Genomic DNA, 27,450 nt, shown 5'->3' on the forward strand with positions numbered 1-27,450 from the left:
ATGAGGTAAGGATGAGGTACAGCTGTTCGCTTTTTAGGGTCCTACTGCAAATGGGTGACCAAGGGTGGGCTTTAAATGCTCTTTTAATCTCCCCGCATACATTTGCCTCTAGATCCAGCACTGAGTTCTGGAGCTGGAGAGCTGATTTGCAGATTCTGTCAAGAGCATGAATTTGAACTCAGAAGGAACAAAGCAGTGCTAGAGGGTGTCAAGCACATTACGTATCCCACTGCTCCTCCCTTTGCTCACTAACCTGACTCTGCATCGGTGTGACCTGGGGGCGAACAGGATGTGAGCCATCCAACCAGTCATCCTGCTTTGTCTTTGTCTGATGCAGCACCATCACTCCACCTAGGTCCAGAGCAGAAGCAACTGGAACTGGTTTTGCTATGTACCTGGCTGACTTGTTTGGCTGGGTCCAAGCCTTGTTCATTTAGAACACCAAAGCAGTTCAGACATCTATTTATTTAGCAAAATCAAACCTCTCCCCTCTTCACTTGTCTCCCCTCTTTCATTCATTTCCCTTAGTTCATGGGGATTCAGCGTTCAGTGAGGAAACTTTTGGTTTTCTGAGACTACTGAAGATGTCCCGGCACTATGAAACTTTACCAAAGGCTCACCTCACCCTTTGGCTGGCTACTGTCCCCAAAGCTGCTGTCTGGCTTGAGTATCTCCTTAATGAGGAGCTGGAAATGTAACAATTTGAAACTGAGAGTAGATTTAGATAAGATGTTAGGAGGGAATTCTTCATTGTGCGGGTGCTGAGACACTGGAACCAGTTGCCCAGGGAAGTCGTGCATTCCCCCTCCCTGAGCTTGGTCTAGTGGGAGGGTGTCTGGGCCCATGGCAGGGGGTTGGAACTGGGTCTTGGTCTTTCAGGTCCCTTCCAACCCAAAACTTCGTGATTCTATATCCTGTGGTTTGCCCAGTGGAGTTGCAGTGCAAGGGTAGCTGAAGCCTTTGAACTTCAGCTTCAGCTGTGTTCAGTCTGAATTGGACAAGTGGACTCTGAACAGTTTTGGCTTCCACTGCTGAGCTTAGAGAACCTTGTTACAACTCCAGTGCTTGCTTTTAATTTCCCTCATATTAATATAGATTATTGAGGACTTTGCTGAAGCCAGCTGGTAGGCAGCTGCTCTGTGCAAAATGCACAGGCCAAAAAGCTTGAGCTTCCCCTGGGGCTGGATGGCTTCTTCCCAGGTATCCCTACCTGGCTGTGCTGGTGGCAGTGGCAGTGCTGTGGTCACTGGAGAAGCCACAGCCTCAGGGATGCCGTGTGAGTACCTTGCAGTCTCTGCCTCCCGCAATCAGGGTGTCTCCCCAAAGACTGCACTCCCCATGTTTGCAAAAGGCCCTTTTTCCCTGCAGCCCCCTCCCCGGGAAAGGGCATCTATGGGGTGAGGGATGTCAGAAAGGAGAGCCCGAGGCTTTGCTGCAGTGGCATTTTGGGTCTCATCAGGGAGCAGGAGCCTGGCAGGGAGCATCACTGGCTGCTCCCCTTGGACACCCGGGTCTCACCCATGCGGGGAAAGCCTTAATTCCCCTATGGTGTCTGCAACACTCCCATGCGGAGGGGAGGCAGAGGGTGCGTGTAGGCAGAGGGCTCGACCCACACGTCTGCTAGGCCCGACCAGAACAAACTGGGGCAGCACCCCTGCCTCCCTCTCCCGGGAGGAGTGGGCTGCCACCCCTTCCCCCCTCCGCTCCCCACCCCCCCCCTCCACCCACGCCTTCCTCACACTCTGCCCCACGGACACCCTCGCTCCCCCCTCCCCACGATGTGGCGGTAGCGGCGGAGGGGTGTGGGGGGGGAGGAAAGGGGGTGGGTGCTCGCTCCCGTCGCGGCGCGTCCCCGTGGGCGGGAGCGCGCGGCTCGTCGCCGCCGCCGGCGGGCTGCCAGGCAGGGCTCAGCGCGGCTCGGCTCGGCTCGGCTCGGCACGGCTCGGTGCAGCCCGGCACGGCTCGGTGCAGCCCGGCACCGCCCGCCGAGCCCCCCGCCCGCCTCCCGCCCACCCCCGCGCCGCCATGGACGGGGGCGCCTTCGGTGCGGGGAAAGCCGGCGGAGCCTTCGACCCGCAAGCCTTCATCCGGCAGCCGCACACCCTCCTGCGGCTCGTCTCATGGGTAAGGCCCCGCCGACACCGGCACCACCAATGGCACCGGCACCGGGGCGGGGGCATCTCGCCGGGCTGTGGGGGGCGAGGGGCTCCCTCCGGGCACCGCCAGCCCCATCCTCGCTACGTATTTATATAAAATCATTATGTTCTATACCATTATATATTTTTATAATTATATGCTGCTAAGCATTATACGTTTATTATTATTTTATATATGCTTGTATATGTATCCGCATACATAGATACGCGTATGCCGATTTGTACGTCTCCACACATCTATATTTGTACACAGATATATACGCATATGCCCCCCTATAGGTATTTATATCATATATATATGTATCTATGCATGTATGTTCAGATACATGGATTTCTCTGTGGGTTTATATATCTCCCTACATGTGTATCTCCATGTATATTTCTACATACATGTGTGCAGGCACAGATGTACAGCCATATGTGCGTATATATCTGTATGGATATAGGGACATATAGGGACATGTGGGGTGAGAGCTCTCTGGTTTGGGGTTTCTTCCCTGGGGAGGGAAGGGGTAAAAGAGAAGTTGGGCCGTGACCCTGTCTCCATACCTGCTGTTTCGAGGGTGGTGGGGGGGGTCTTCTCTCCCCCTCTTTCCCTCCAGTGGGTTTATGATGGGTGCAGGGAGGCAGTGGGATGCAGGGGGAAGAGGGGAAGCTGGGGATGGTGCTACAGCCCTGGCGTGGCTCTGGGGTGCATGAGGGGCACTGGGTTTTGGCCGTGCCGGGGAGAACTGTGGGGCTCCACGGGGCTGGATGTTGCTCTGTATTTTATGCTTCCAACCTTCTCGCTAATGTAATGCTTCTCTCTCTCCAGTGTAATGTTTCCCCCTCTGAAATTTGTGGGAAGGGGGCTTGGGTAAGGGGGGGGGTGGGGGGGTGGGTCTAACTGGAGCGGTGGGGAGGGCGCAGGGTGCCGGGGGGAAGGTCTTTCCCTCTTCCCGTGACGCCGATCCCATGGCTGGCCATGGGGTTGGTGCGTATGTACAAGAAGGTCATTGGGATTAAGGGAGCCGGAGCTGCAGCACCCAGCTAGCCGGGAGAGATTGAGGTCTCTGCCGGGAGCGGAGAAGGGAGGGCAAGGAGAGGGAGCAGAGGAGACACATGCGCACCGGGGCTGGGAGAAGAGGCGTCAGGCTGGCTTTGGTAAAATAAAAGCGGTGTCAGGCGAGGGGAACAAGGAGGGAAGGAGAAGGTGGCCCAGCTTGCTGCCAGCAGTGGGATGGCAGCCCTCGTGCTCCCAGCCGGGTTGGTGGGTGATGTCCCCTCTGGGTGACGTGACTCGGAGGGCAGCCAGAGAGCCCCGAGACAGCTGAGGACATGATTAATGCAGGCAATCTGTCCGTCCGTCCATCTGCCCGGGTTTGTTTATGGTACAGCACATCACGCTGGGAGCAGACAAACCATACCCAGGACTGCTGCTGCATGCTGAATGAGGGGGTATATGTGCCCCCCGCTCCGATGCGGATGGAGCAGAGCCAGCCTGCATGCCTGGAGATGATGGACGTGGTGTGACCTACAAAAGCTTGCCCAGTGCTAATCTCTCTGGCAGAATTTCCTCTTTTTCTCTCGGTCTGGTGGTTGTTTTTTTTCCCCTTCATCCCAGCACTGCGGGATTTTGGCTTCCCAGAGGCACCGGGTGAGGGAGAGAGAACAGGAAATATGTTTCTTTTTTAATTAGGCACTAACTCTGCTTCAAAATATCTTGGACACTGTCAGCTCGCTCACCAAAGCTTAGCCACAAGGTCTCCCCAAACAAGAAGCACTTTTTGGGGATTGGCATCTCTGTGGGACCCCATATTGTTTCCCCCTGCCTGTCTGACCTTGACAGAGGACAGGACAGGATTTACCCAGAGCATTTCACTCGCCTGTGGAAATTAAAGTCTTTTGCAGGAGCTGGAGGTGCTCCAGGTCAGCAGTCTAGCAAGGGAGGCTGGCCTGGCAGTTGTGGTGCAAGGCAGTGCGTGGACGTCTTCTATCCCAAAATATGAGTTCCTTCTGGAGCTTTTGCAGCAGTTTGATCTTGTCTGTCCTCCAAAACATCTCTCCCTCTGCAAAGATGAGCAGTCACAAGCTCACCCTGGATACTTAGTTGTGGTTTCCTTTGGTTTTTTTTTTTAACTTGAAACCAAGAGGGGTGGGTCCTCATGGGCACTGAAGTCCTTTCTCAGGCTGTCACAAGCATCAGACCTTTTATGGCCCGTTCTGTGAACTGGTTGAACTTTGCTGGAAAAAAAGAAAATTCATGGGTTTTTTTCCCTTCTCACTCCCTTTGGGAGAGGGCTCAGTGGCTCCCCTGGTCAGGGCCTTCCACAATAAATCTGTTTGTGGCTGGGTTTTTATGCATTTGCTTTTGTGCTCTTGTGCCCTTCAGTTTAATGGTGCTTTTCCCTCCGTGGTGTTTTCCCCAGGGGTATATTTATAGTCTGCAATCACATCCGCACTTAGCCTTTCTGTTGCCAGGCTCTATAAGCCAAACTTCTGGTGGTGAAGGGCTCTCCCTCCCTGTGGTCTCTATAATGTGGAGTCCTTCCTTTCACCCACCTTGGCATCCACTTTGCCTGCCGTCTCCTGAGATCTCATTTGCCTTTATCCTCCTTGTGGTGTGGGTGGTTCATCAGAAATCTGGGGCAAGCTGGATACTCTTTGTGGCCCCTTTCATGTGATGAGCTTTCACTGAGGGCAGAAATTCTCATGATCGCTTTCCCAGGCAGTGACCTTGTGCTCAGTTCATGCTGCCTTTTTAGCAGACTTCATGTTGGCACAGAGATGTCTATGGCTTTCTACCAACAGGCAGCAAAACTGTTTCCTGCCCATAGAGTTTGCAGCCCACTTGAGGTGGTAGCAAATCTCTAGGGAGAGCTGCAGAATCAGGAGCAAATGAGGTGACTGAAGGTTATTTGTGATGCTGCTTGCTGAGGAGGAGATGGGATAGGTTTGACATGGAGGATGCTAAACTATGGAAAGAGGTCAGCAATTCTGGAGTTATCTGTCCACTGTGACAGTGTTGTGAGGCAGCTTAGGTTTCTTAGGTGCTCTAGAGGTCAGGCACAGCTGAATACATATGCATCTCCCTACAGAAAAGTTGCCTGGCATGGGTGCTGGTAAGTGGTGGTGGTCCTGCAGGGCACCTGTGTAAGGTTTGGATACTCAGTGGCAGCATGAGCCATTTCTCTGCTGCTGCCTGCCCCAGATACACTTGCTTGGGTGAAAAAGCACCTTGTAGTGCATGGAGGCAGCCCTAAAGAGCAATCCCTCCTGAGCATCTCTGCTGAGGATGCCTCCAAGGGCATTTGGGTCTTGCAATGAGGAGACTTGTCCAGTCAGGCTGGACTGAGGCTTACACAACAAAAGCACTGTTGCAAGCTTCTGGAGGCTTTCCCACCTCTGTGGAGAAGGGCAGAAAACTTCCTCCCTATATTCAGTGGTGGTGAAGAGAAGACAAGCAGGCTGACTCTTAGTCTTGATCTTTCAAGGCATTCCTCCACGCTGTGCCACAGCTTCCTGCTGTCTGCAACACAGAGATGTGCTGCATCGTGCAGCTGGTGCCCCACTGTAGACAGGACATGGGTGCATGGGTGTTTTTTTTACCACCCTGCCATATAAACCTGCTTTCAGCCTGCTTAGAGGAGCCAACAGCTGGAGCTAGTGGTGCTACAGCTGGAACAAGTGGAGGTGACCCATATTGAGCTGGAGCTCTGCTATGGTACGTGGATCCAGGATCATTCTTGAAATAAAACAGGCGAGCGTGGGCACATCCCTGCATAATCCTGTTGTGCCCTGACCCACGGTGCTCTCCGCAGACAGTGTGGGGGAGCAGGGAGGCTCCTTTGCAACCCTCAGGCGTTGGATGTAGCACGGACTCCATAAATAAGTAAAATGCTAATTGAAACAGGTTGTTCCAGGCACTCCCGACTGCTTGGAAGCCTGCTTGCTAGAGAAACGGAAGCGCTGCTCAATGTAGAAGGCAAACAAGGCAAAAGTAACTTGCTTTTTGGAAGCGGGCCCCAACTAGGCAGCTTGGGTGAGGATTTCCAACCTCAGCCATGTAGGCAAAGCAGCCCATTAAAACTTGCCACATGGATTGAGACATCAAGTCTCCCTCTGATGCCAAGGGCATTACCCTTCCAGAGGTATGTTCAGTGAGGAGAGGTGCTGCCTGCCCTTCATCTCCTCCTCCATCAGCTACTGCCATTGCCACCATATCCCCTGACTGGTAGGAGCAGGCAGACATTTCAAGCTGTCCCCTGTCTCTGCAGGCACGCTCCATCCCAGGCAGCTCTGGCTAAGCAGGCAAGGCAAGTGAAGGACAGGAACTGCATCTGCATCCTCACCACAACAGGATAGCACCTGAGAGCTGGAGGACAGGAGCAAGCCCCAGCATGGCAGGGAGCCTCATCACGTGCCTTGCTAGTGGGTCCTGGCTGGATCCATCACCACCCTGTTGCCTGACTTGCAACACCCTTTGCCTCTTGACACCCCACTGCACTTTGCTTCCTGTGGGCTTGTGGTACAATTAAACAGAGCCTTATGGCCAGGATAGTCTGAAACCAGCTGCAACCTCCATCTTCCTTCCATCCTGGCTGAATTTAGCTGAGATGTTCCCTATATTCATGGATCATAGCTTGTGCTCTCTGCCTCTTCTCCTCCAAGGGATTTTGTCCCCACCACCATGGTTGCTGGCAGCTTGCTTGCAACATAGGTTGGCACACGATGAAATAAACGTGGTGGTTCAAAGCATGTGCTATGAGTCAGGCCCTAGGTATGGTTCTTCATAGGATCCCCTTCCTTGGATTGACTGCAGAGGCTTTTTCTGGGGATCACTGTCACTGGAATTGAGTGAGAGGCCACATCAGAAGGTGAGCAATAGATGTGCAAAGCCATGAGGTGATTCAGGGTTGGGTACAGAAGGGTGTGTTGTTTCCAGCATGGTGTTTCTAGGAAAGATACTGAAACAGGAATAAATCTCTTGTTAATGACATTTGAAGATAAAAATATGAGAAATAGCACATAGGGACCAAACGCAGTCAGAAATCTGAGCAAAAATAAAAGGATAATAATATATAATCTGCTATTTCAAGACATGAGAGGCAGATGAGTGAATAGTGGGGAAACTTCATGGAGACGAGACATAGTTAAGGCAAGCATTTGTGGCAAGACAAGGCAGCAGAGAGGACATGACTGGTGTGGCTGTGAGAGGTGCAGGTGACAGAGGATGTGGTCCTTCATGGATGCTGGCACAGCCAAGCTGAAGAGGGAGAGATGTGTTTCTAGAAAGAAAACTGAACTCTTCCTCATAGAAAAAGATGAAACTTTTGGGAAGTCATTTTGCAGAGTGCTGACCTGGTTATGGGACCATCTGGGAAGCACAAAATCACAGAATGATTGGGGTTGGAAGGGACCTTAAAGATCATGTGGCTACAGCCCCCCTGCATGTGCAGGGACACCTCCCACTAGACCAGGTTGCTCCAAGCCCCATCCAACCTGGCCTTGAATGCTTCCAGGGAGAAGGAATTCACGACTTCTCTGGGCAACCTCTGCCAGTGCCTCACCACCCTCACAATGAAGAGTTTATGCCTAACATCTGATCTAAATCTACCCTCTTTCAGCTTAAAACTGTTCTCCCTTGTCCCCATCCAACCTGGCCTTGAATGCTTCCAGGGGGGAGGAATTCACGACTTCTCTGGGCAACCTCTGCCAGTGTCTCACCACCCTCACAATGAAAAATTTATTCCTAACATCTAATCTAAATCTACCCTCTTTCAGCTTAAAACTGTTCTCCCTTGTCCCATCCCTCCATGCCATTGCAAAAAGTCCCTCCCCATCTTTCCTCCAGCCCCTTCAGGCACTGGAAAGCTTCTATCAGGTCTCTCAGGTTTTCTCTTCTCCAGAATGAACAACCCCAACTCTCTAAGCCTATCTTCATAGGAGGGGTGTTCCACCCCTCATCTCTGTGGCCTTTCTGGATCCCACCACGGAGATGTGGCCATGGGGACTATCTCTAGTGGTGGCGGGACAGAAGATCCTGCTTGACCATGAGAAGAGTGTGAGACCTGTGGGACAGGACAGTTTCCTGAAGTTGCTCTCTGGGACACAGCCTTTTGTTCTACCAGTGAACATCTTCACATGACAAAGCTCTTTCTCCTTCCCTGGGATGTCAGGCATGGCTGCTCAACCCAACCCTGGCTTTCATCAGAGGCTTCTCGGCTGCTGGCTCCCAGGGGGAAGATTGACCCAAGCACAGGTCTGGATGGAGGCAGAAGGGTTAATGGCTCTCCTGTCGGCTGCCAAGCCATGTGTGAAATAAAGCCAGCTGGCCAGGAGTGCCTGTCCCAGATCCCGTGGCAGGAATTAGGGATGCAGAGCCTTTCTCCCCTCCATCACCTGCTTCGGCTCAGCCACACTTAAGGAGCTGGTGCTGCGTGGCTGCTGCCCAGGGAGGCTGAGCTGGGAGGGAGGTGTTGGTGTGTCCGTGCTCATACCCCCTGCCATGCTTAGGGGAATTGGGTAACAAAGGTCAAGGGGAGGCTGTCCCCCTCCAGCACCCACACAGGGCTCAGACACACCGTGGAGACCGTGGGCAGGAGTTGTTCTCTGCCTGCATGGTGCCGGCTGGAGGGAATAAATAGAGGCCGCCTGTTTCCAAGCTGCCAGTCCCATGCTTATGAAAAGCTGCATATGTTTTCTCCAAAATGAACTAGATACAAGTAGATTTAATGATGATAATAATACATGTCCGTGCAGAGCTCTCCAAAGCTTTCCAGAGACTCCATTTGCAAATGGCTGAATGAAAATGAAAGCCAGATCATCTCTGCCAGTTTATTGTTTGCACTCTCCCCTACTCTTCCTTTCTTTTTAAATGGATTTGTTCGTGGTCATTACCAGGTCAGACACAGAAGAGGTTTCTGCTTCACTCTGTCCAGGTTGAATTTGATTTGAAGCCCCACAAGGAATATGAAGTCACTAAACTATTTCCTCTCTATAATAGAATGAAAAAGGGAGAGGCCGTGTGCAGTGAGACAGAGTCTGTGACCAGAGGGCACAACAGTGAGCCCAAGCAGGTGGCTCAATGAAAATCCTCTTCATCCTTACCCCTGCTATGACAAGTGGAAAGACCTCAGGGATGAAGTCAGGAGACAATGCAAAAAAGTCCTGGGATGAGGTGCAGGAAAATCCAAGTGCATCGCTGGAGGCTGGACACGTGCATCCATCACATGATGCTCAGGGGCATCTGATGAATGGCTGGGGATGGGCATGGTGGAAAGTCTCACATGACACTCAGGAGGTTTTGGCTGGCTTTCTGCAGGGCTGAGCCTGCAGTGGGGAGGTGGGGAGGGACCCAAGAACCTCTCCTCTGAGGGCTCATCTCTTGCTTTTGCCTTTGGAAAAATTCAATCACCTAGTTTAGTGACAGAGAAAAAAAATCACAAGGTCTTTTATGGTGGCATGCATCCTTTTGCCTGTTCTGCACTTTTCAGCAGTGAGTTCTAACACTCCCAGAACAGCCAGGACCAGACCCTCAAGAAACTGGGACAGGGAAACTCTCAGCCTCTCCCCATCTCTCGTCCCTGCACTGCTTAGCAATACATTCATTTTCTGTGTCTTTCAGTGAGCTACTCTGTCTCCATCAGCTTTACAAAGTGACTGGTTCTGGGCTTTGCTTGGTGCCTTGAAACTCCTGGAAGCCTAGGACTATCATTCCAACAACCTGTGTGGATGCAGTGTTTAAGGAGCAGAGACACTGAGAAAACCTGCATTTCAGCACCAACACTGTGTTTGTCAGATCTTCTCCACATGATGTTTTCTGTCCCCTTTTTTGAGTGCAGACAGGTATGTTACTGCTTATTAAATGTGTACCTCCAGTCAGGCCACACATCTACCCAATTAATGTGTCTTTTGGAGGCTTAAGGAAACCCTTTCAACCTAAAAATCATGTTACTTTAAGTCCTGTTAGCTGACATAAACTTAGCCTTGCTGAAGAACTGAGGCCACTGTGGCAGCCAAAGCTGGGGGTGGCTGCCTGGTTTGTGTTGCTGAGCATAGGAAAGTGGTTGATGATTTCCCTTTATGGAGTGGAAGTATGGACTGTGTTTGGGGGCATCAGGATGCAGGGCTTTGCACCCACCTCCTGTCTGCCTTTGGACAAGTCACTTCCTGAAGTCTCATGCTCAGCCAGAAGACTCTATCCATCTTCTTCTCACCTCTTCTTTGCAGCTGGATGCAAGTTCACTTTATTAGTGGCTGCAGGCAAGGCCTTGTGCAGCGAGGATTTGCTACGCCAAGTGAGTAGAAGGAAAAAGCAGGGGTAGCACAGAGGGGCAAGAGGCTTGTGCCAGTGATGCTGGTAGCTGGCATTTCTTCAGTAGTGCTGTAGATGGTATAGGAATAGGAATGTGAATGCTTCATGCCTGCAGATTTGGTGTTTTGTTTCAAAACCAGGCAGCATTCATACTGTACCTGCTGTCTGGATCATCTTTGCACGGGCATGGGTTATGAAATCAAGGAAATAAAGAATACTTGCTCTAAGTTGTATTGCTATGTCACTGAGCTTCCACCCACTTGCCCCCATACCAACAAGAAGTAGCTGCCATGGATTAGGTGTGCAACAGTTTCTCCTGAGGGCTGTAAGATCTGGGATCTCATAATATTTTTTCTAGAATTTTTTTTGGTGTACCTGTTGCAACAGCTTGTGAGTATAGACAGCATGGGAATGGAACGGGTGATGCTGCCTACCTGGAGCATCAGCAGTGGCCTCTTCTGCTGCCCAGCTCTGCTTGTCAGTCTGAAGCCCCTGGTTTGAGCCTGCCTGTTGTTGCCCAGTTGGTGTTATCCAGTCCATCTCCAGGATTGTGTGCACAGTGGATCCTCACAGCATTTTGCTGTGCCATGAGGGTGTTGGTAGGCTGGCAAAGGGAACGAGTCCTTTCCATTGACACTAATCTTGTCCTCTCTGGGGCGTCAGGGACTGGAGCTGATACCAGTGGTGAGGAAAGACAGAAGAAGACATCCCTTAAGCTACTGTGCTTTGGTCTGTAGAAGGCTTTCCCAAGGGCAAAGAGTACTTTGGGGAGGCTGTTTCAGGACACAAGTCTGTGGTGACATGGTCTGCTCATGAGTGAGAATACCCTTAGTGGAAATCTCCCCCAGAACTCTAAGATCATCCTAAATCAGATGTTTGCCAGTAAATCATACCTTAGGCTCCCCCAGGCTGTAAAACAGGTTTCTCTCCTCAGAAGAGAACTTGTGGCATCTTGGAAATCAAGATTGTGGCATCAAGGAATTTAGGAATGCCACCTCTGCTTGAAAATTAGGGAAATGGAGAGGTCCCTCTGGTCTTGTGACTGAGCTGTGTCTTTATGAGGTGCCAGCATAAAAAAGTATGAAAGAGCAAATGCAAAAGAATAATTGTGCTTCTTTTGCTCACAGATGACATCTCTTCCAGGTCAGCAGCAAACCCAAAGATAAGAGCAGAGGGAAGAGGTGTATCAGGATATGAGCAGAGTGAACAGAGGTGTCTCTAGGGAGAGGCCATTACAGAAGTTCAGCCATCCCAAATGAGCAAGCAAAGTCTCTCAGTATAGCTTGTTGCAAGGGCTGACCTGCCTCAGGGAATGGATGTTTTACCAAAAGCCAACACCAAGCTAGACCACTTTTGAGGCTATTTGTCCTCTTTCAAAGAGAAGATACACTTTCTGTCTAATGCTGTGGAAAACTGGGCACCTGCTTTGTAATCCAAATCTATGGAAGTTGGTACTTCAGGGGGCAGGGTCAGCACTGGTCCCAGCCTCACACTGGGACATCAGTTCAGGACTCTGTCAGCCTCCACTCAGGGTGTTACTGCTGATGGTCCTGGGCAGACCTCTCAGCCCAGCTTGTGCTGAATGTGTGCAAGACTTCCCACTGAAAGAGCCTGGCTCTAAGTGTGTGCAATTTTGCTGCTTTCCAAACCAATCAGGCTGAAATTGTGAAGACCAGACCTTTGGTTCAGGCAGAAGGGATTTTTATTTAATTTCCACAGGCAATTTCTGCAGAGTATGACCCATCTTGACTTTCAAGAAGGAGGAACAGGAGAAATCTGTTGTTTTACTTCTAAGCTTAAAAAGCTCTTGTGAACTTTCAGAGAACCCATATAGTCCCCTCCAGCTTCCAGCTTTTTTAGTTTGCTCTACTGTGTCAAAAATATGCCAATTTTCAGCAACCCAAGTGTGGTCCAATTATGAGCCTTAGGGTGCAAAAATATCCATATCAGTGGATACTTGCTAGAGCTTGACAGCTGAAACATGGTCAGCATTTAGTATCTCCCCAAGGGCTTTTAGTGACCATGAGTAAGGTTTTTCTTTTGTTTCTTGATGACACAGGATGAAGAGCAGAGGTCTGTGCAGTGGGTCTCAGACATCCAACCCCACTGATGGTGGTGTATTGGGTTGGCTTTAATCAACAGTTAATTTTCCCTGCACTCACAAAGCTGCTTCTCCACTTTCTGGATTATCTGCTATTCCTTCTGCTGGCTGGGTTACAGGGTCTGACCTAGCAAACCCTCAGATCTACCTCCACTCCCTGCAGGAGATTTGGCTTCCGCATCTTCTTGTATACTCCTTCTCCTGGGGTGCTGGGTGGCTGTTCCAAGGGTGCCAGGCTCCTGCCTGTTCCAAGGGTGCCAGGTGCAGACACCTCCCAGGTGTTAACCCCATCCTCAAGGTCCCATTTCCCATCTGCCTGGGGCCCCTGCAGGTGGGCTGCTCCTACTGAGGGTCTCAAGATGTCCTGCAAAGAAAAATCTGTACACACTGCCTTAATCTTCCCCTCTTTCTCCTTTGGCTGCGAGAGGAAGCTGTTTATTTGAGATGTAGGACTGGGGCTGCTGAAAATAGCTCTTTGCTTTGGTGAACCTGCTGTGTCAAAGAGGGACAGCCTTGTGGCAGGTGACAAAGGCTAAGCCCGGGAGCAAAGATTAGACCTGCAACTGGGGATTATGGCATTTCTACCTAGACTCATCCTTAATTCTACCTGATTTAAAATAACATGCAGCATCAGTGGCGGTGAGGGGTAGAGAGGACTCATGGTGGCCTTGCCAGTTGGACCTGGAGGGGAAATATTTGGCCCATGAAGTCCATGGGAAAGGTTGGGAGGTGCCGGCATACGGGTGAGTGGGAAGGAGAGGTGGTGTCATGGGCTGGGCTGATGGAAAGCTGTTGGTAAGAGGTGTGTGATGTGTGGGGAGATGAGGAGAGCGGGTGCCTGGCAGAATGAAGCTGCAGAGCAGGCAGGGCTGTGGATTGTGGGAGGGCAGATGGGGAAAAGAGTGGAGTAGCTGGATAGATAAAATTAATGAACAAATGCGTGGTAGAAACAATGAATTCTTAGAAAGGAAAGAAGTGGGTGGGAGAACAAGTGCAGACTAAGAGGATTTCCACTACTTAGAGCCCTTCTACACAGGCACCCGCACCAAAACTGTATCCCAATTTACACTCCATTTTGCCTCCCTCTGTGTTTGCAGGAAGCCACCCTTACTCCAGACTGTGACTGCTTTACATTCATTTAGCTTAGACGGATAAAAAGGTCCTATTTAATGTCAATCCTCAGAAATAAAATGAGACCACCTCCCCAGTAAATTCCCCGTGGCTCCAGCCCAGGAAGGGCAGTGGGATGGGAGCTCAGCAGATCAGAGAGGTGGAGGGTGTCCGTCCCTGCGTAGGTCTGCTCCTTTGTGCTGGTCCAGGGAGATGGGAGCTTGCCCTGAGATGTCTCCTGCCTCCCTCCTCACCAGGTGTTCTCCATCGTGGTGTTTGGCTCCATTGTCAATGAAGGGTACGTGAACCGCCTGGACGAGACACAAGAGCACTGCATTTTCAACCGCAATCGCAATGCCTGCAACTACGGCATTACCGTGGGTGTCCTCGCCTTCCTCAGCTGCCTTCTATACCTGGCTCTGGATGCCTACTTCCCACAGATCAGCAGTGTCAAGGACCGCAAGAAGGCAGTGCTCTCGGACATCGGAGTCTCGGGTGAGTTTCCTGGCCTGTTGGCCGCAGCGCCTCTCTCCTCCACCAAGGAAGGAGCTTCTGCCCCCTTGCAGGCACAGATCCGTGCTAGCAGGGACATCTTTGGGTTCCTTACCCTCTCAGGCCTTCTCTTTCTCTCCTTTCCCTTTCGCTGCTTCTTAGCAATCTGTGTGATGCCTCTCTGCTGTTCTCCATGAGCATAGCTCAGGGATCCCTTTAGGATCATCAGGTCATGCCTCCCTGCATGCCTGTGCTCTGTAGGGCCAAGTGTTGATGCCTCTGGAAATGGTACTTTCTTTTTTTCTCCAGCTCCAGGTGATTGAACCCTATAAATTTTTACATAAAAACCCCCAGACCTTGAGGGTTTCATGCAGGCTGACTAAACCAGTCCTCCTAGGTTACCAGGCATTCCCCCTGTGCAGCTGTGCAGGACCTCATCCAACCCTGAGGCTTATTCTAGCTTACAGTCAGATCTCTCTATCCCCACTAGTGTGAAGTGACAGACAGTGTGATGGTGCTTGTGTCCATGAGTGTGTAACTCCAGTCAGCACCAGCACCAGCAGGAGCTTTGTTCTCCTGCTGTGATCCTGCTTTGCTCTCCTGGCTCACTCCAGCCATACAAACTTCTCTACTCCCCACAGTTTGTCAAAGGGGCCGCCAGTGAAGTGAGGACAGGGTCAGGTGCAGCATCAGGTGCAGACTTGTTTAGGACTTCTGGTTCACAGGTTTGTTCACAGTTAGCCCTTTGCCTAGCAGTCCTGTGTGCAGGAGAAGGGGAAGGACAGGTCCCTGTTTCGCTGCCAATTTGGAATGCCCATTTTCCTTGCTGCAGGGTATCTGGCTGAGCCTGGCAATGAGGGTGAGTCCCACTCCTCCTCACCAGCTGCCGATCTGGAATCAGGGCTCCCCCCTGCCTTCACCCCTTTCCCAGAGGTGCAGCATGTTAATGATCCTTTAAGCACTTTTCCTTGGTGTCAGTCCCTTAGCCTGTGCTGTCCTGAGCCAAAGCCAGTCTCTGTGCCAGGCAGCTTCCCACTCTTCTGCAGTTCCCTTGGAAGGACTTGCTCTTCGCTTGTCCTTGCAGGACAGGGTTGTGTAGCAGTGGCTGTTGCAGAGAGCCCAGGTGATCACTCCTGTACTGGAAGCCCTTCAGACTCCCTCCCAAGGCCAAATGCAAGTCCTATGATGAATCCAAACACAAGCAAATAAACTCTCCTGAGGCACTTTCTGCAGACACATACTGTCACCTTGACAATTTAGCCGTCAGCAAGCCTGTCACTTGGGCTTAGACTGTCAGAGTGTGGCTCAGTCTGCAACACACTGGTGGGTCTTGTAGAGTTGAAGTTTTCAGAGAAATGTTGTGTGTTTATGTTCTATTCACAAATGCCTTCTTGATATCTCTCCCCTTCCCCTTTGGCATGCTGGTGTTGGTCTATTGCAGCCTTTTGGGCATTCCTCTGGTTTGTTGGCTTCTGCTTTCTGACCAACCAGTGGCAAGCTTCAAAAGAAGAGGACAACCCAATGAATGAGGGAGGGGATGCAGCCCGTGCAGCCATCACGTTCTCGTTCTTCTCCATCTTCACCTGGGTGAGTACTGAAGCCATGACATTGGATTGAGTGCCCTCTGCACTGTATTAGCTTGTGGGGAATGAAGGGTGACTGGCTAAGGGTGATTCCCTCTGAGATCTCAGTTCACATGGTTCCTGAGAAGAAAGAGCAGGAGGGGCAGGTGATTAGGAGGTAAACTTTGTAAACAAGGTCTCAAAAACTTTCATGGAAGAATGTGCTAGATTATTAATAAGCACAAAGGGAAAGAGGGTCCCCTATCCCAGTAACGATCGTCCTTGACAAACCTCTAATATGACCTTAGCCAATCCCCAAGCATCATTTTCCCTGTGTGTAGGAGGAATTTAACAGCATTTTCACCTCACAGATGGCTGGCAGAGAAAGGAGCTCCAGGACGGGGGTTACATGAATCTCCTTCTCTGCTTTGCTCCCATCACGGGAAGTATCATCAGAGGTGACAAGAGGCTGTGGTCAGTGTCCCTCAGGGCTCTCTCCCTGCACCCACCACTGCAGTGCAGTCTCATTGGGTCCCCTCTTAGGAAGATGATGGTGTTGTCTCTTAGGACTGCCCTTTCCCCAGCTGATCCTTATTGCTAGTTTCCTAGAAAAATGGTAGTATGCAATATAAATATCTCCCATGGTTTCCTCTCGTCTCTGAAGGCAGCAAGCCTGAGTGACTTTTGTCTGAAGTAACAGGATAGTGTCAAGCAGGAAAGTATTTTAGGCTAGTCTCTGTTCATTAAGCCCTTGTGGCTTTATCTTCTCCTTTTCCTATCAGCCTTAATTTTGGGCGGGGTGGCTAAGCAGGAAGGGTGCCATAAGACCACCAAGCTGTCAGAGAGGAAGAGGGGACAGCAAAGGGTTGTGGCCTGCACATGAGTGCTGCCAAAAGCCCCTTGCAAGCTCCAGCAGAAAGTGTGGTAAGAAGCAAGGCTTTTGCAAGGGGTCCCTCAGGACCCTTTTTGAAGTGCCAACACTGCAGTGGTCCTCCCTGATGCATGGACTTGCAAGTGGCTAAATAGGCATCCTCTTTGCCAATACCTTGGGGTTTTTATTTCAATCAAACACTCTGATTTGCTCTTCCTTACTGATTCTCCTCCCCACACCCATCTCTCTCCTCACAGGGTTTCCTCACATTTCTGGCTTTCCGGAGACTCAGAGACATTACTTTTCAGGAAGAATACAATACCCTGTTCCCTAACTCCCCATCCTTGCTGCCTTAGTGTCCCTCACTGATGGGGGAGTTCAGGAGAAGGGGAGAAGGGATGCAGCTGGAGGAGGTTACTGAGCAGAGACTGTTCCAACACCCTGACCATGAGTGTGTAGTCACTGTGGGGCACTGGGTGGGAAGACAGGGACATTGAACTGGTTTGGGGTTGTCCACTGAACAGGGAATGTCCCTCTAGGGAGTTGGAACTGGCAGTTTCTTCTCCTCCTGCTCTGCTCTCTTCCCTCCTTCACTGTACCCTAACTAATGTTGCATAACAGCACTGTGCCTTTCTTCTGACTACTGCTCAGACCTAATACTTCAGCCAGGAGACGCCCTCTGCCCTCACTACTTTGTCTCCTCCATTTCCTCCTAGCCCTCATTCCTCGAAAACCTCTCCCTCCACCACCTGCTAGACTGCTCACCTCTATCAGAGATGCTCTGGGACAACAAGCCATGCCTGCTGGGGTCTGCAATGCTCACACCCATGCCTGGGTTCTCTATGCCCACCAAAGGGTGTCCTGCCTGTCGTGCCCAAGGCAGGAGGCAGCAGTACACTTGCTAACCATCCCCTGGCCTGGGAAGCAGCCCCCTTACCTCCTGCTGCTCCTTCCCAAGGTCTGTGCTGCACCCTGTGGATGCTGCCTTGTGAAGAGGCTACAGGGGGTGACCACTACCTTGATACCTCAAATCCCACTCTCCTTCCTGACCTCTGCAGACAAACCATCTGCATACATCCAGCCCGGCAGATGAACTTTCTGCACTGTTGCTGAGGCAGGTTGCCTTTCCCAGGGGCAGGAAGGACTGAATGGGATAACCACGTGCCAGCTGAGCCTCTGCAACCTGTGCCACCTCGGTGAAAGCCCACTGACGAGCAGGAGGTGCCCAGCACACCCCAGAGATAGCGGGGAGCCCCTGGCAGGCTGCAGACAGCCATCTGGGCTGGCAGCCATCCCTGCCTGGCTCTCCTCCCACGCAGGGGGCTCGTGCTTTCCATGGGGCAGCCTGAACTTCCATGCTCTCAGGGGTGTTTCACCAGCGGTCTGACACGCGGGCCTTACGCACTAATCCGTAACCACTACTAACCCCACTTTTGTTTGTTTCTCTTTCTTGGTACGTTCCCCCCCCCCTTCCCTTCTCTCCTCCCCTCTCTGCTTCCCACCTCTTCCCTCCACCTCCTCCCTTAAAGGTGGGACAGGCATTCTTGGCGTATCAGCGGTTCCAGCTGGGTGCCGATTCGGCCCTCTTCTCCCAGGACTACATGGACCCAAGCCAGGACTCCGGCATGCCTTATGCTCCCTACACAAACGAGGAGGATGCTACAGATGCGGTGGGGACATACCAGCAGCCCCCTCCAGCAGATGCTTTCGACACTGAGACACAGGGGTACCAAACGCAGAACTACTGAGCCACCAATGCCCCTTTCCCTCCCCCTTTCCCCTCTGCCCCCTTTCCCGCTGCCAGCAGAAAGCCGAGGCACAAACCAGACACGTGCGCAGTGGCACAAGAGGTGGCTCTCAGCTATGCTCCAACCTTCTGGGTCATCTGTTTTTATTTATTGTTTTTAAAAAAGGTGAAAAAAAAAAAAAAAAAAAAAAAGGGTTTCCCCATCACCTCTTCCTTCTCCTCCACCCCAAAAAACTACCTGCCAGTACCAAATTCTTCCAAAATCTGTCACTGCATTGTGACAAAGAGGTTCCCCCTTCTTTCCTCTCCCTCCTGCCTTGCTGCAGAGGGCAGCAGAGTCTGGCTGGTGGGCAGGAGAGGGGCTGTGGCACCAGCAGGACAGGGGAGAGGGTGCTGGAGGCAGAGGGAAGGAATGAGAGGGATTGGGGACCTTGGTAGAAGAGGCAGTGTCACTAAAGGCTGGAGCAGATGTGGGAGCATCCTAATTGTGCTGGAGGGCCTGGTGGCTCAGGGAGGGGAACAGTTTTGGAGTCAGCATGCAGGTGTGGAGGGGATGCTGGAGGGGAGGGGGATGGGCATCCCCCCTGAAGAGAAAGGGGGACTTTTCTATGTCACACACTGGTGAGGGAGGGGAGCTTTATTTTTAGAGGGTTTGGGGAGAAGTGGTATTGGGGGATGGGAAGCACAAAGAGATTAAAAGGAGAAGGGAGGAGGAAGATTTGCAGGTACAATCAAAGACCACAGGCATGTCTGTAGGCTACAGCAAGAAGCTTGGTAGGACAGAGGGGCAGTGCCATGAGTCACTCCTTCCCCAGCCCCCTTGGAATGAGGTGGAGGTGGTTCCCCTCACCTGTACATCCTGCTCACCACTCTTCTCAGACCAGTTTTTGGTGAGGCAGGAGGGGAGCCATGCCCAGTTCCTGGCTCCCAGACGCAGTACCTGTGGGAGGAAGGATGAAGGAGGTGGACTTCTAGGGGATTCTGAGAGGCCTCATCCCCAGCTGGGCTGGCTCAAGAGAGAGAAGAAAGCTTTGCCATGTTGCCCTGGGCAGGAGGAGAAGAAAACCAGTTTCACTCCTCAGGTCCTTCTGAACCCTCCTCCGTTACTCTGCTACCACAGTGCAAAGCATCTTGCTGCTACCATCTTTGTAGCACACAGGAATGAAGCAGGATTTCTTCTAAAGAAATACTGTTGCTGGCACAGCCACCATGTGTCTGGCTGTTGTATAAGGATGCAACCAAGCGGGGAAGGGTCCTGCCCCACACAGCTTCTCTTTGCCTCTCACTCAGATGGGGAGGAGGTCTTGATGTGCAGAGAATTGGCTGGGGCCAGACTTATCTCTCTGAAAGTCAAGCTTGCTGTAATTTATTTAGGCTATACCTTAGTGCATCTTCTGCTGCATCTTAGATCCTGGATGTCTTTAAAGCCTCATCTAGGTGGCAGCAGTGACTCTCAGATAGGGCTCACATGGACATCATTCCACACTCCTCATGTTTTTGCTTCAAATAAAGACACAGCTGTGGAAGCACACTATTCATGGGTAGAAGTAATGTCTGTGTTTGAAGATAGTCCTGAAAGGGAAATAATTCAGCAATAGCCACCTGGACTGACATCCCCAGCACAGACATCTCTCAGAGCACAAGAGGCAGGGTATGCCTTGCAGTGGTGCAAAGTTTCATTCCCCAGCCAGCCACTCTGCTCCACACAACACTGGCCTCAGGGGCAGATCCAAAATACATAGGTGCTTCTCTTCAGTGTCCTGTCTATTCCCTGTAGCACCCTGAGGAATCAGGAGGGTTGAAACACAGGCAGTTGTGTGAACATGCCATCAGGAGGACATCAAGTTTACCAGTCCCTCCTCTCTTCCCAGCATGACTCCTCTCCAGCTGCCTCACAATGATGGGGAAGGTGTAGAAACCATAGAGCTGCAGGCCCCAAGAGAGTAGGGGTACAGTTGTTCCTGATGTATATAGGCACTGTTTCTACCTGCTCCCACCAGCAGGCTTGTGCTGCTGGTAGCTGTCCCCATGGCTTGTCCTACCCATGGCTTGTCCTACCCATGGCTTGCTTCCCCCTTGCTGACCACTGATGAGGATGGGGGACCAGCTGGCCCTGTGGATGCACCAGGAGGGAGTGGGCACACATCCCTTGCTCTGTGGCTGTGAGCAAAAGCAATACTGTAAATAGGAGGGGTATTTTTTGGAGGGAAGCCCCTCAGGCTTCTTTTTCTGTGGTCTCAGCCTAATATTTAGGCTTGGGAGGGGGTTACTTTATTGAGGAAAGTTCGTTATGACTGTGGCTGTGGGGGGCACTCCCTCCAGTCGGTCTCTCCCAACAGGGGAGAGAACACAGTGAGTGATGAGGTGGAGGAAGAGAAAAACTAGTTGCACTTACCCAGACTCATCTGTGCATCCTTCATGCTTTGTGTTTTTGGGGGTGTGGGGAGGTAGGGACCAAGAGGAGGGGAAGGTTATAAATTACCTGTCCTCAGCACAAAAATATCTTGTACTTTTTGTGAGGAACTACCCGTCATGTTTCCTCAGTGGGGGAGTGAAGGCCTCGGTGCATGAGAAGAGGTATGGACCACTCATGGGGGTTCTGCCTGGGGCTCCTGTTATGGGGTGTAGCCCAGGAGCATCTTACAGTCCCCTTCTCTCAGCAGGGTTACGTAGATGGCTAAATGCCATTTAGGGGTGACTAATGAGCAAGCTTTTCTTAATCCTCTTTGGCTTGCTTCCCTCATGTAACCAGCTGATAGGCTCTGGTGGGCCTGAGGTAGGAGCCTCCCCCTCAGAGCCAGAACTTCAATGAGACATGAGCCAGGTGGCTGCATCCTGGGTTAGTGCCCATCTCTCTGTCCCTTTCCACATTGCTTTGTGTTATAAGAAAGGCAGGGAACGCTACAAAAGTAGATATTCAGGCAACACCTTGCTCTTGCTCATTGGAGAAGACATATTCTCCTTGGGTTGTTGTGCTTTCAGCCTTTGCAGTGCAGGGTTGGTGGTAACAGAGCTGGGGGTGGGACTCTCCTTGTTTGCATGTAGCTCTTTAAAAAGCTATTTCCATGGCATTTAGCTGGTTCTGCAGCTGATGAGAGATATGGACCTACCCAAAGGGTTGGCTATCTTATCTTATCTTATCTTATCTTATCTTATCTTACCTTACCTTACCTTACCTTACCTTAGGCACTTCTGAATAGGTGCTGCCAATTTCTGGTGATTCTGGAGATCATAGGCAAGAGCATCTGGCTGAAACATGTCCCTTTTAGATCCTAAGCATAGGTGAGGTCAGCCCCACTCCAGTAATTAGAAGATCAAAGGAAAGGCTGAATAAGAAAAATGATAAGGCAGCTTTCTTTTCCTCCCCTCCTCCTCCCCCCCCCCCCCCCCATTTGTTTGGATTACAGAGAATTATGCATACCCTGTCAGGAGCATGGGCCCCTTGATGTCATTTTACATTAGGAAGCCCCCAAGTAAGGGACTGTTTTGTGGACATAGGGGCTGTGAAGGACAAAGAGCTGATGAAACTCTGCCGCAGTTCTACCTGTTGCTTCAGTCTCCTGTCGTCTCCCCATCTCTGGCTCACCCACGTCCCTACCACACTGTTTGTCACCTCATTACATACCCTTCCCCTCCTCGTTATTCCTGGCAGTTCCCTCAGGGGAGGAGGCATTTTTGTCCCTGCACCCTCACAAGCACTTGGGAGGACCCGGGAAGGCAGCGTTGCAGGGTGCTTCCCACAGGACTCTCAGCTCCAGTCCCCAGAGCAGGTACAAGGCAAGGAGCCCAGCGAGGCCACCTCATGCAGCAAGTCCAAACTTTCCATCCCTGCTGCCTGCGTGGCACCTGTAACACCACCTGGGCTGCCCTGCCCCTTCCCGTGCCGCATTACTGCCTGTGTATAGTATATATATTATATATATATATTTAAAAAGATGTATAATATAAAGCTATACATATATACGTATATATGATGACTCACGGATGGCCTGCTGCATACAGGGTCCCCTGAGTGGTCTTGTCTAAGCCCGAGTGTCCCTTCACCCCTCCTACTCCTCCTCCTCCGTCCCTTACCCCTGTCTGCTCCGAAATCCAAGTACAGCAAACCCCGCCACCTCGGCACCTGTGTTTACAATGTCCTATATATTTGTGGTTAACAAAGTGAAGGTGGTAACTACTGGTGTCTCAATAAAGTTATGACATTCAAAATAACCAAAATATATGGAAAAAAGAAAAAAAAATTGTCTTTGATTTTCTTCTTTGTGGGGGGATGGCTGTTTTAGCTGAGTTTGATACAAAAGCATGGTCCCTGTGCTCCTGCATGACCAGCAGGCAAATTTAGTGACAATCAATGTCTTGAATGGAGGAAAGAACTGCCCTTAGTGAGGTATAAATTTCAGGGGAGCTAATGGTTGACTGTTTTGCTGGGCCTAGGTTTGTAATCACCACATGCAATCATACATCTCTTGCTTAATGAGTAGGAAAACATAAGAAACTTGACATGCCATATTAGAAGTGGACTCTTACAAAAGAGGGGACAAACAGGAATGTAGGATGCAAGCCTATATGCAAATAAACCTCAGTATTTCCACTCTTGAGGAAGAAGGTCAGTTTATTCCTTCATATGTCTTTACCTCTACTCGTCTGTGTGTGCCCATTGCCCATGTGTCTCACACAGAACACATTTTCAAAACAACTGAATGCCAGGAAACAAAGAGCTCTCAGGACACTGCCATCAGTGTATTGATAATTGATAGCACACCATTAAAAAGGATCTCACACAAGCTCTGCAATAAAAATAAATTTCAAAATCCCATCCTGTGACGATGCTTAGGTGAACCTTTACCTTCTCATCTCCTTTTAATGAGCCTGTCACCCAAGTACCCGAGTGTCACATTTTCCAACCCATTTGCAGCTTGAGGAGTTGAGCAGAAGCACATGGTGGTGATCAGGCTCTATCCAGTCCTCCTCCAAACTGTCTCCCCTCTTGGGCACACAACTGAGCACTCACATGCTGTATCTCCAGATCATATCACAAGTAAAAGTGTTGATAGATCCATCTGTTTCTTGATTTATCTTTGTTTGGACAAAGTCCCCTCCTACAGCCCCAGCTTTTGTGATGGAAGTGTTGTTGAGATGTGCCCACAGAAAGACAAATGTCTGTGTTGGCGACAGGTGGAGTTAAAAACTGGTGAGACAAGATGTTGCCAAAAACAACAACTTAAGATTAATAAGACTTCAACGGTACTAGTTTGTTTGTTTCTTCTAATCATTTTAAATCTCTTTAATTTTGCTTTCTGGTATTTGAAGCTTTTATGAGTCATGTTTCGAAGCTTCTCCCTGTAGCCATGACATCTAGAAACATAATTCTATTATGAAGTTTTTTTAAAAAAATGTTCACGTAACTCCAAGACTCAAGGAGATGAGACTTTGTTTAGTGTGTCAAAGAATTCAGTAAAATCATGTTTTGGCACAAATGAAACAATGCCATTCCCCTCTCAAAAATCCATCTGGCCCAAAGCTCTGTACTCTGTTTTGCAGTGGTATTTGGCTGTCTCTTAGGGAGCTCATCACTTCTCACCATTCCCCCTTCGCCTGGCAGTAGGACTCCACCTTGTCTCTCCAACTCTTTCCAGCTCTCCTTTCTTTGTGCTTATTCTCTCTATTGCTCTGTCTCTTTTTCTTCACCATTCCAACCTGCCTGAAAATAGTAGCCTGCAGAAGACCGAGGAGCATTAGGGCACCTGTGGAAAGCATCAGGCTGAAGCTGGTAGAGGCATCTGGGGAGACCTCGGTGTGGACCAGCATGAAGGCTTGTAATGTCACCCCCTCCACCATCCCTTTCTGCAATGGTCTGCCAGAGGAGCAGTGCAAGTCTTTCCTCTCCAGCCCCAGCCTCCATTACTATCAAAACAAGGCAGAAATTTAGAATTTATTTTTTTTTTAAATCTCCCAAAACATATTTCAGATGTGACCGCTAGAGATTAAATGATGTGATGGCTTCTGCCAGTGATCCTGTACATGTTTCTCATCTTGCAGGGTTTTCAGGCACCTCCAAGAGCTCTGCACTGGAGCTGCCCTCTGCTCCCTTCCCCCCATGGCACATTATTCAATCATGCTGTTGATCTTTTATCCATCAGACCAGCAGTGACCACACTTCTCCCTTTTCTACACAGAAAACATTAGAAGAAAACAGGAAGCCAGCCATACAGCTTGGCACCAGAAACACCCTGTGGATAATCCCTAGCACTGGGGACAAAGCAGCAATGAGAAACAATAAATACACAAAGAGAAAGGGGAAAAGAAAGGGAGGAAACAAAAATGCAGGAGCTCAACATGAGAGAGGGAGCGGTAGATCTGGTAGCCACTGAGTCATATAATTAATTTATTGGTGCATGGATGATGAGGTTCAGTGACATTTTTGGGGATATTTCAGCTGTCTCAGAATACAGCGTGGTAATTTCTGAGAGGATTTGCAGAAGGCAAGAAGCATAAATAAAACAAAGACTAAAATAAGCTTGATCAATACAGCCAACAAAAATTCCCTCGGTGCAGTATTTGATCTTGCAAGAGTTGCATAAATCTGTTGGTCTCTGAGAGCAGATATTCATTAAGAAGCTCACCAGCTTTGGCAGTACTTTCCAGTGGAGGACTGAAAAATGCTGGACAGATACACCTTTAGCAAGTCAAGCAGCCTCGTTTGGTGCATCTCACTGTTCACTTTTTGCAGGCCAAGCATTTAATTGGCCTCACTTCAGGTCAGGGCTGAAGCTCAGTGACAGAACCACAGGAATATCCAGACAGAATCTGGCACCAAGAAAAAATGTTTTGCACTAGGTCTGTGTTCCTGCCCAGACAGGCAGGAAAAAAACAGAATGGCAAAGAATGGTGACTATGAGCTGAAGCCAAACATTTACATTAGGAACAGGGCACATTTTTAACCACAAAGAGGTGACAAGGCATTGTACAAGCAAGGAAAGTGGCAGCTTTTCTATCTCTTATCTATAGAAAAGTTGTTCTGCATTGAGATCACATTCTGCCCTATCGCACCCACACACAGAGCCTGCTCCTGTTAGTCTCCAGAGGACTCCCTTAAGGATGTAAGAAGACAGAAATGACACCTAAATTCCCAGCCCTGCAATGCGATACGTGCTGGCAGTCTCAGAGCACACCCGAAGCCTTGCTGATTTCAGTGGTGCTCTCAGCAAGGACAGGGTCTGCCTGTGCTCATCCTGGTGCGTGACTGCAACCTTGAATGTCATTAAATAAGCATAAGCTCCTGCTGCAGTGCTGAAAAGGTGACATCGTGCTTTAAAGCAATGAAACCTGCCTGTTGCTTCTTAATGGCACAGGCAGTGCTGTTCTATGCAGATTTCTGCAGCACCAGGAATTCTGCTTAACTCTGGTAAGAAAACAAATCTTCACCAGTTCTAAATCTGTCCATCCTGCTTTTAGTTTGAATGCAGACTTGAGAATCATTCCTATAATTATTTGTACCCACTCACAGCTTCACCCACAGAAATAGTCCAAATGACATCGGTGAGACCAAGCTTATACAGAAAGCTAAACATGCGGAAACTTGTTTTGTAGACTGCGGTTCTAAATTTAGTTATTTTTCTTCTATCTTTGGCCAATATCACCATTGAAAAAGCAATTATAGCTGTATACCTAAGTCTGCTTGAACAGCTGAATATTTGTGAGCCATGCACGAAGGGGATGTAATCTCTGTATATTTGGAAGAAAGAGATATAACAAAACAATAGACGAAAGATTTACAAGAAAGAGAGATTACATCCTCTGGCAGGATCCCCTGCAGCAAAACCCATCATTCCATAGAATAAGGCTAACTAACTGGCATTTATTTCTGAAGTGCATCCGAACCTAATATATTTGCCACATAGATGTCATTAAAAGAGTATCAAGCCACTGCTGGAAGTCAAGACTACTTAACACTCCCACCCTCACCACAGCTGCCCAGCTACTCAGCAGCGTGACTGAAACCGCACGTCCCTCACGTTGGAGCCTTTTCAGCTTTGACTGACACAGAGAAAGGTGCTCTTGCCCAAGCCCCCCGCTGCTGCAGCCTGGCTGCCTGCCATCACTCACTTCAAGAGATGCCACTCACACACCTGGAGGGCTCTTCTGCTGGCTTAATCATGTTAAGAAAGTGAAGGCTGTGATTCTTTGTGTCTTCTCTCGGGCTCCAGGGGAGCTGATTCAATGGAAACTGTCCCTCCTGAAACATCCTACCTCAGCCTCAAGAGGATCTTAAAGAAGATCAAATTGAGTGATCTCTGGTTTTGTCTGTATCGTTCCGGCAGGCACAGGAGTGATTTTACTGTTGTGCCTGACTCAAGACTACCAAAGATTGTGGTGGGTATTGACAATCACCTGCCAGGTGTTCCAGACACCTTCGTGTCGCGGGCCTGAGGGCACAGACCCCATCACATCCTTGTTATGGCCTGCAAAAGAGGGCAGGAAAGAGCTGTGGATCACCCCTGCAGGAGACAAGACTGCAAGCTGAAAAACACAGAGGCCTCTTGTGGTGCCTGGAGAGCAGCAGTGCAGCTGAGAGGGTCTCTTGGGCTTCCCTGGGCTTCGTCTTCCCTAGTTGTACAGAACACAATACAGTGCTAAGAAAAACATTTCATCACCAGGCTCACTCGAGGCTCGCTGGTGCCCAAGGTGATGCCATTCTACAGCATCCTCACAACCCTGCCCCTCATCTTTTGCATTGGTGGCAAAAAAAAAGTTGCTTCTTTCTCACACAACCAAATGCCTCAAGAAATGGAGATGTCTCCATTCCCCCTAGACAAGAGGAAGGGGGTTGACAGGTATATTTAAAAAATCTTTCACTTTGGTGGGATTTCTGTCCCTGGGGAGGTGAGTTGACCACATTCTCTCCCCCAGCCTGACAGGCAAGCATCACTCTGGGACACCCCTGCGGGCTCCCACCACAGGATGCTCCATTTTAAGAGCCTCAGAAGGTTCCAACACATCTCTCAGGCCACATTTCCAAGTGGCCCCAAAGCTCTCAGGGCTGAGCAACCTCCAGGTGTAACACCCCACGTGTTTGGGGTGAGGAGAAGATTTAACATGATCCAGCAAGGTGCAC

At 50.1% G+C, this 27,450-nt stretch overlaps 2 protein-coding genes across 3 annotated transcripts in view; one reads left to right on the forward strand and one right to left on the reverse strand.

The window, feature by feature from the left end:
* RPL3 (ribosomal protein L3) overlaps window positions 1-27,450 on the reverse strand; it is a 64,951-nt gene that overhangs the window by 11,884 nt on the left and 25,617 nt on the right. The gene's annotated exons all lie outside the window — the stretch shown is intronic.
* On the forward strand, window positions 1,847-20,733 carry SYNGR1 (synaptogyrin 1). Of its 2 annotated transcripts, none has more exons than XM_071731127.1 (4): window positions 1,847-2,124; window positions 13,921-14,158; window positions 15,597-15,742; window positions 18,118-20,733. In XM_071731127.1, the coding sequence occupies exons 1-4, from the start codon at window positions 2,026-2,028 to the stop codon at window positions 18,334-18,336; spliced, it is 702 nt and encodes a 233-aa protein (XP_071587228.1). In that variant the 5' UTR covers window positions 1,847-2,025; the 3' UTR covers window positions 18,337-20,733. The 2 variants fall into 2 exon arrangements, with proteins under 2 accessions (XP_071587228.1, XP_071587235.1); XM_071731134.1 differs by having other exon boundaries at window positions 1,850-2,124; window positions 16,846-20,733.

The sequence above is a fragment of the Heliangelus exortis genome, chromosome 1 (assembly GCF_036169615.1).
Source record: "Heliangelus exortis chromosome 1, bHelExo1.hap1, whole genome shotgun sequence".
Classification (NCBI taxonomy): Eukaryota; Metazoa; Chordata; class Aves; order Apodiformes; family Trochilidae; genus Heliangelus; species Heliangelus exortis.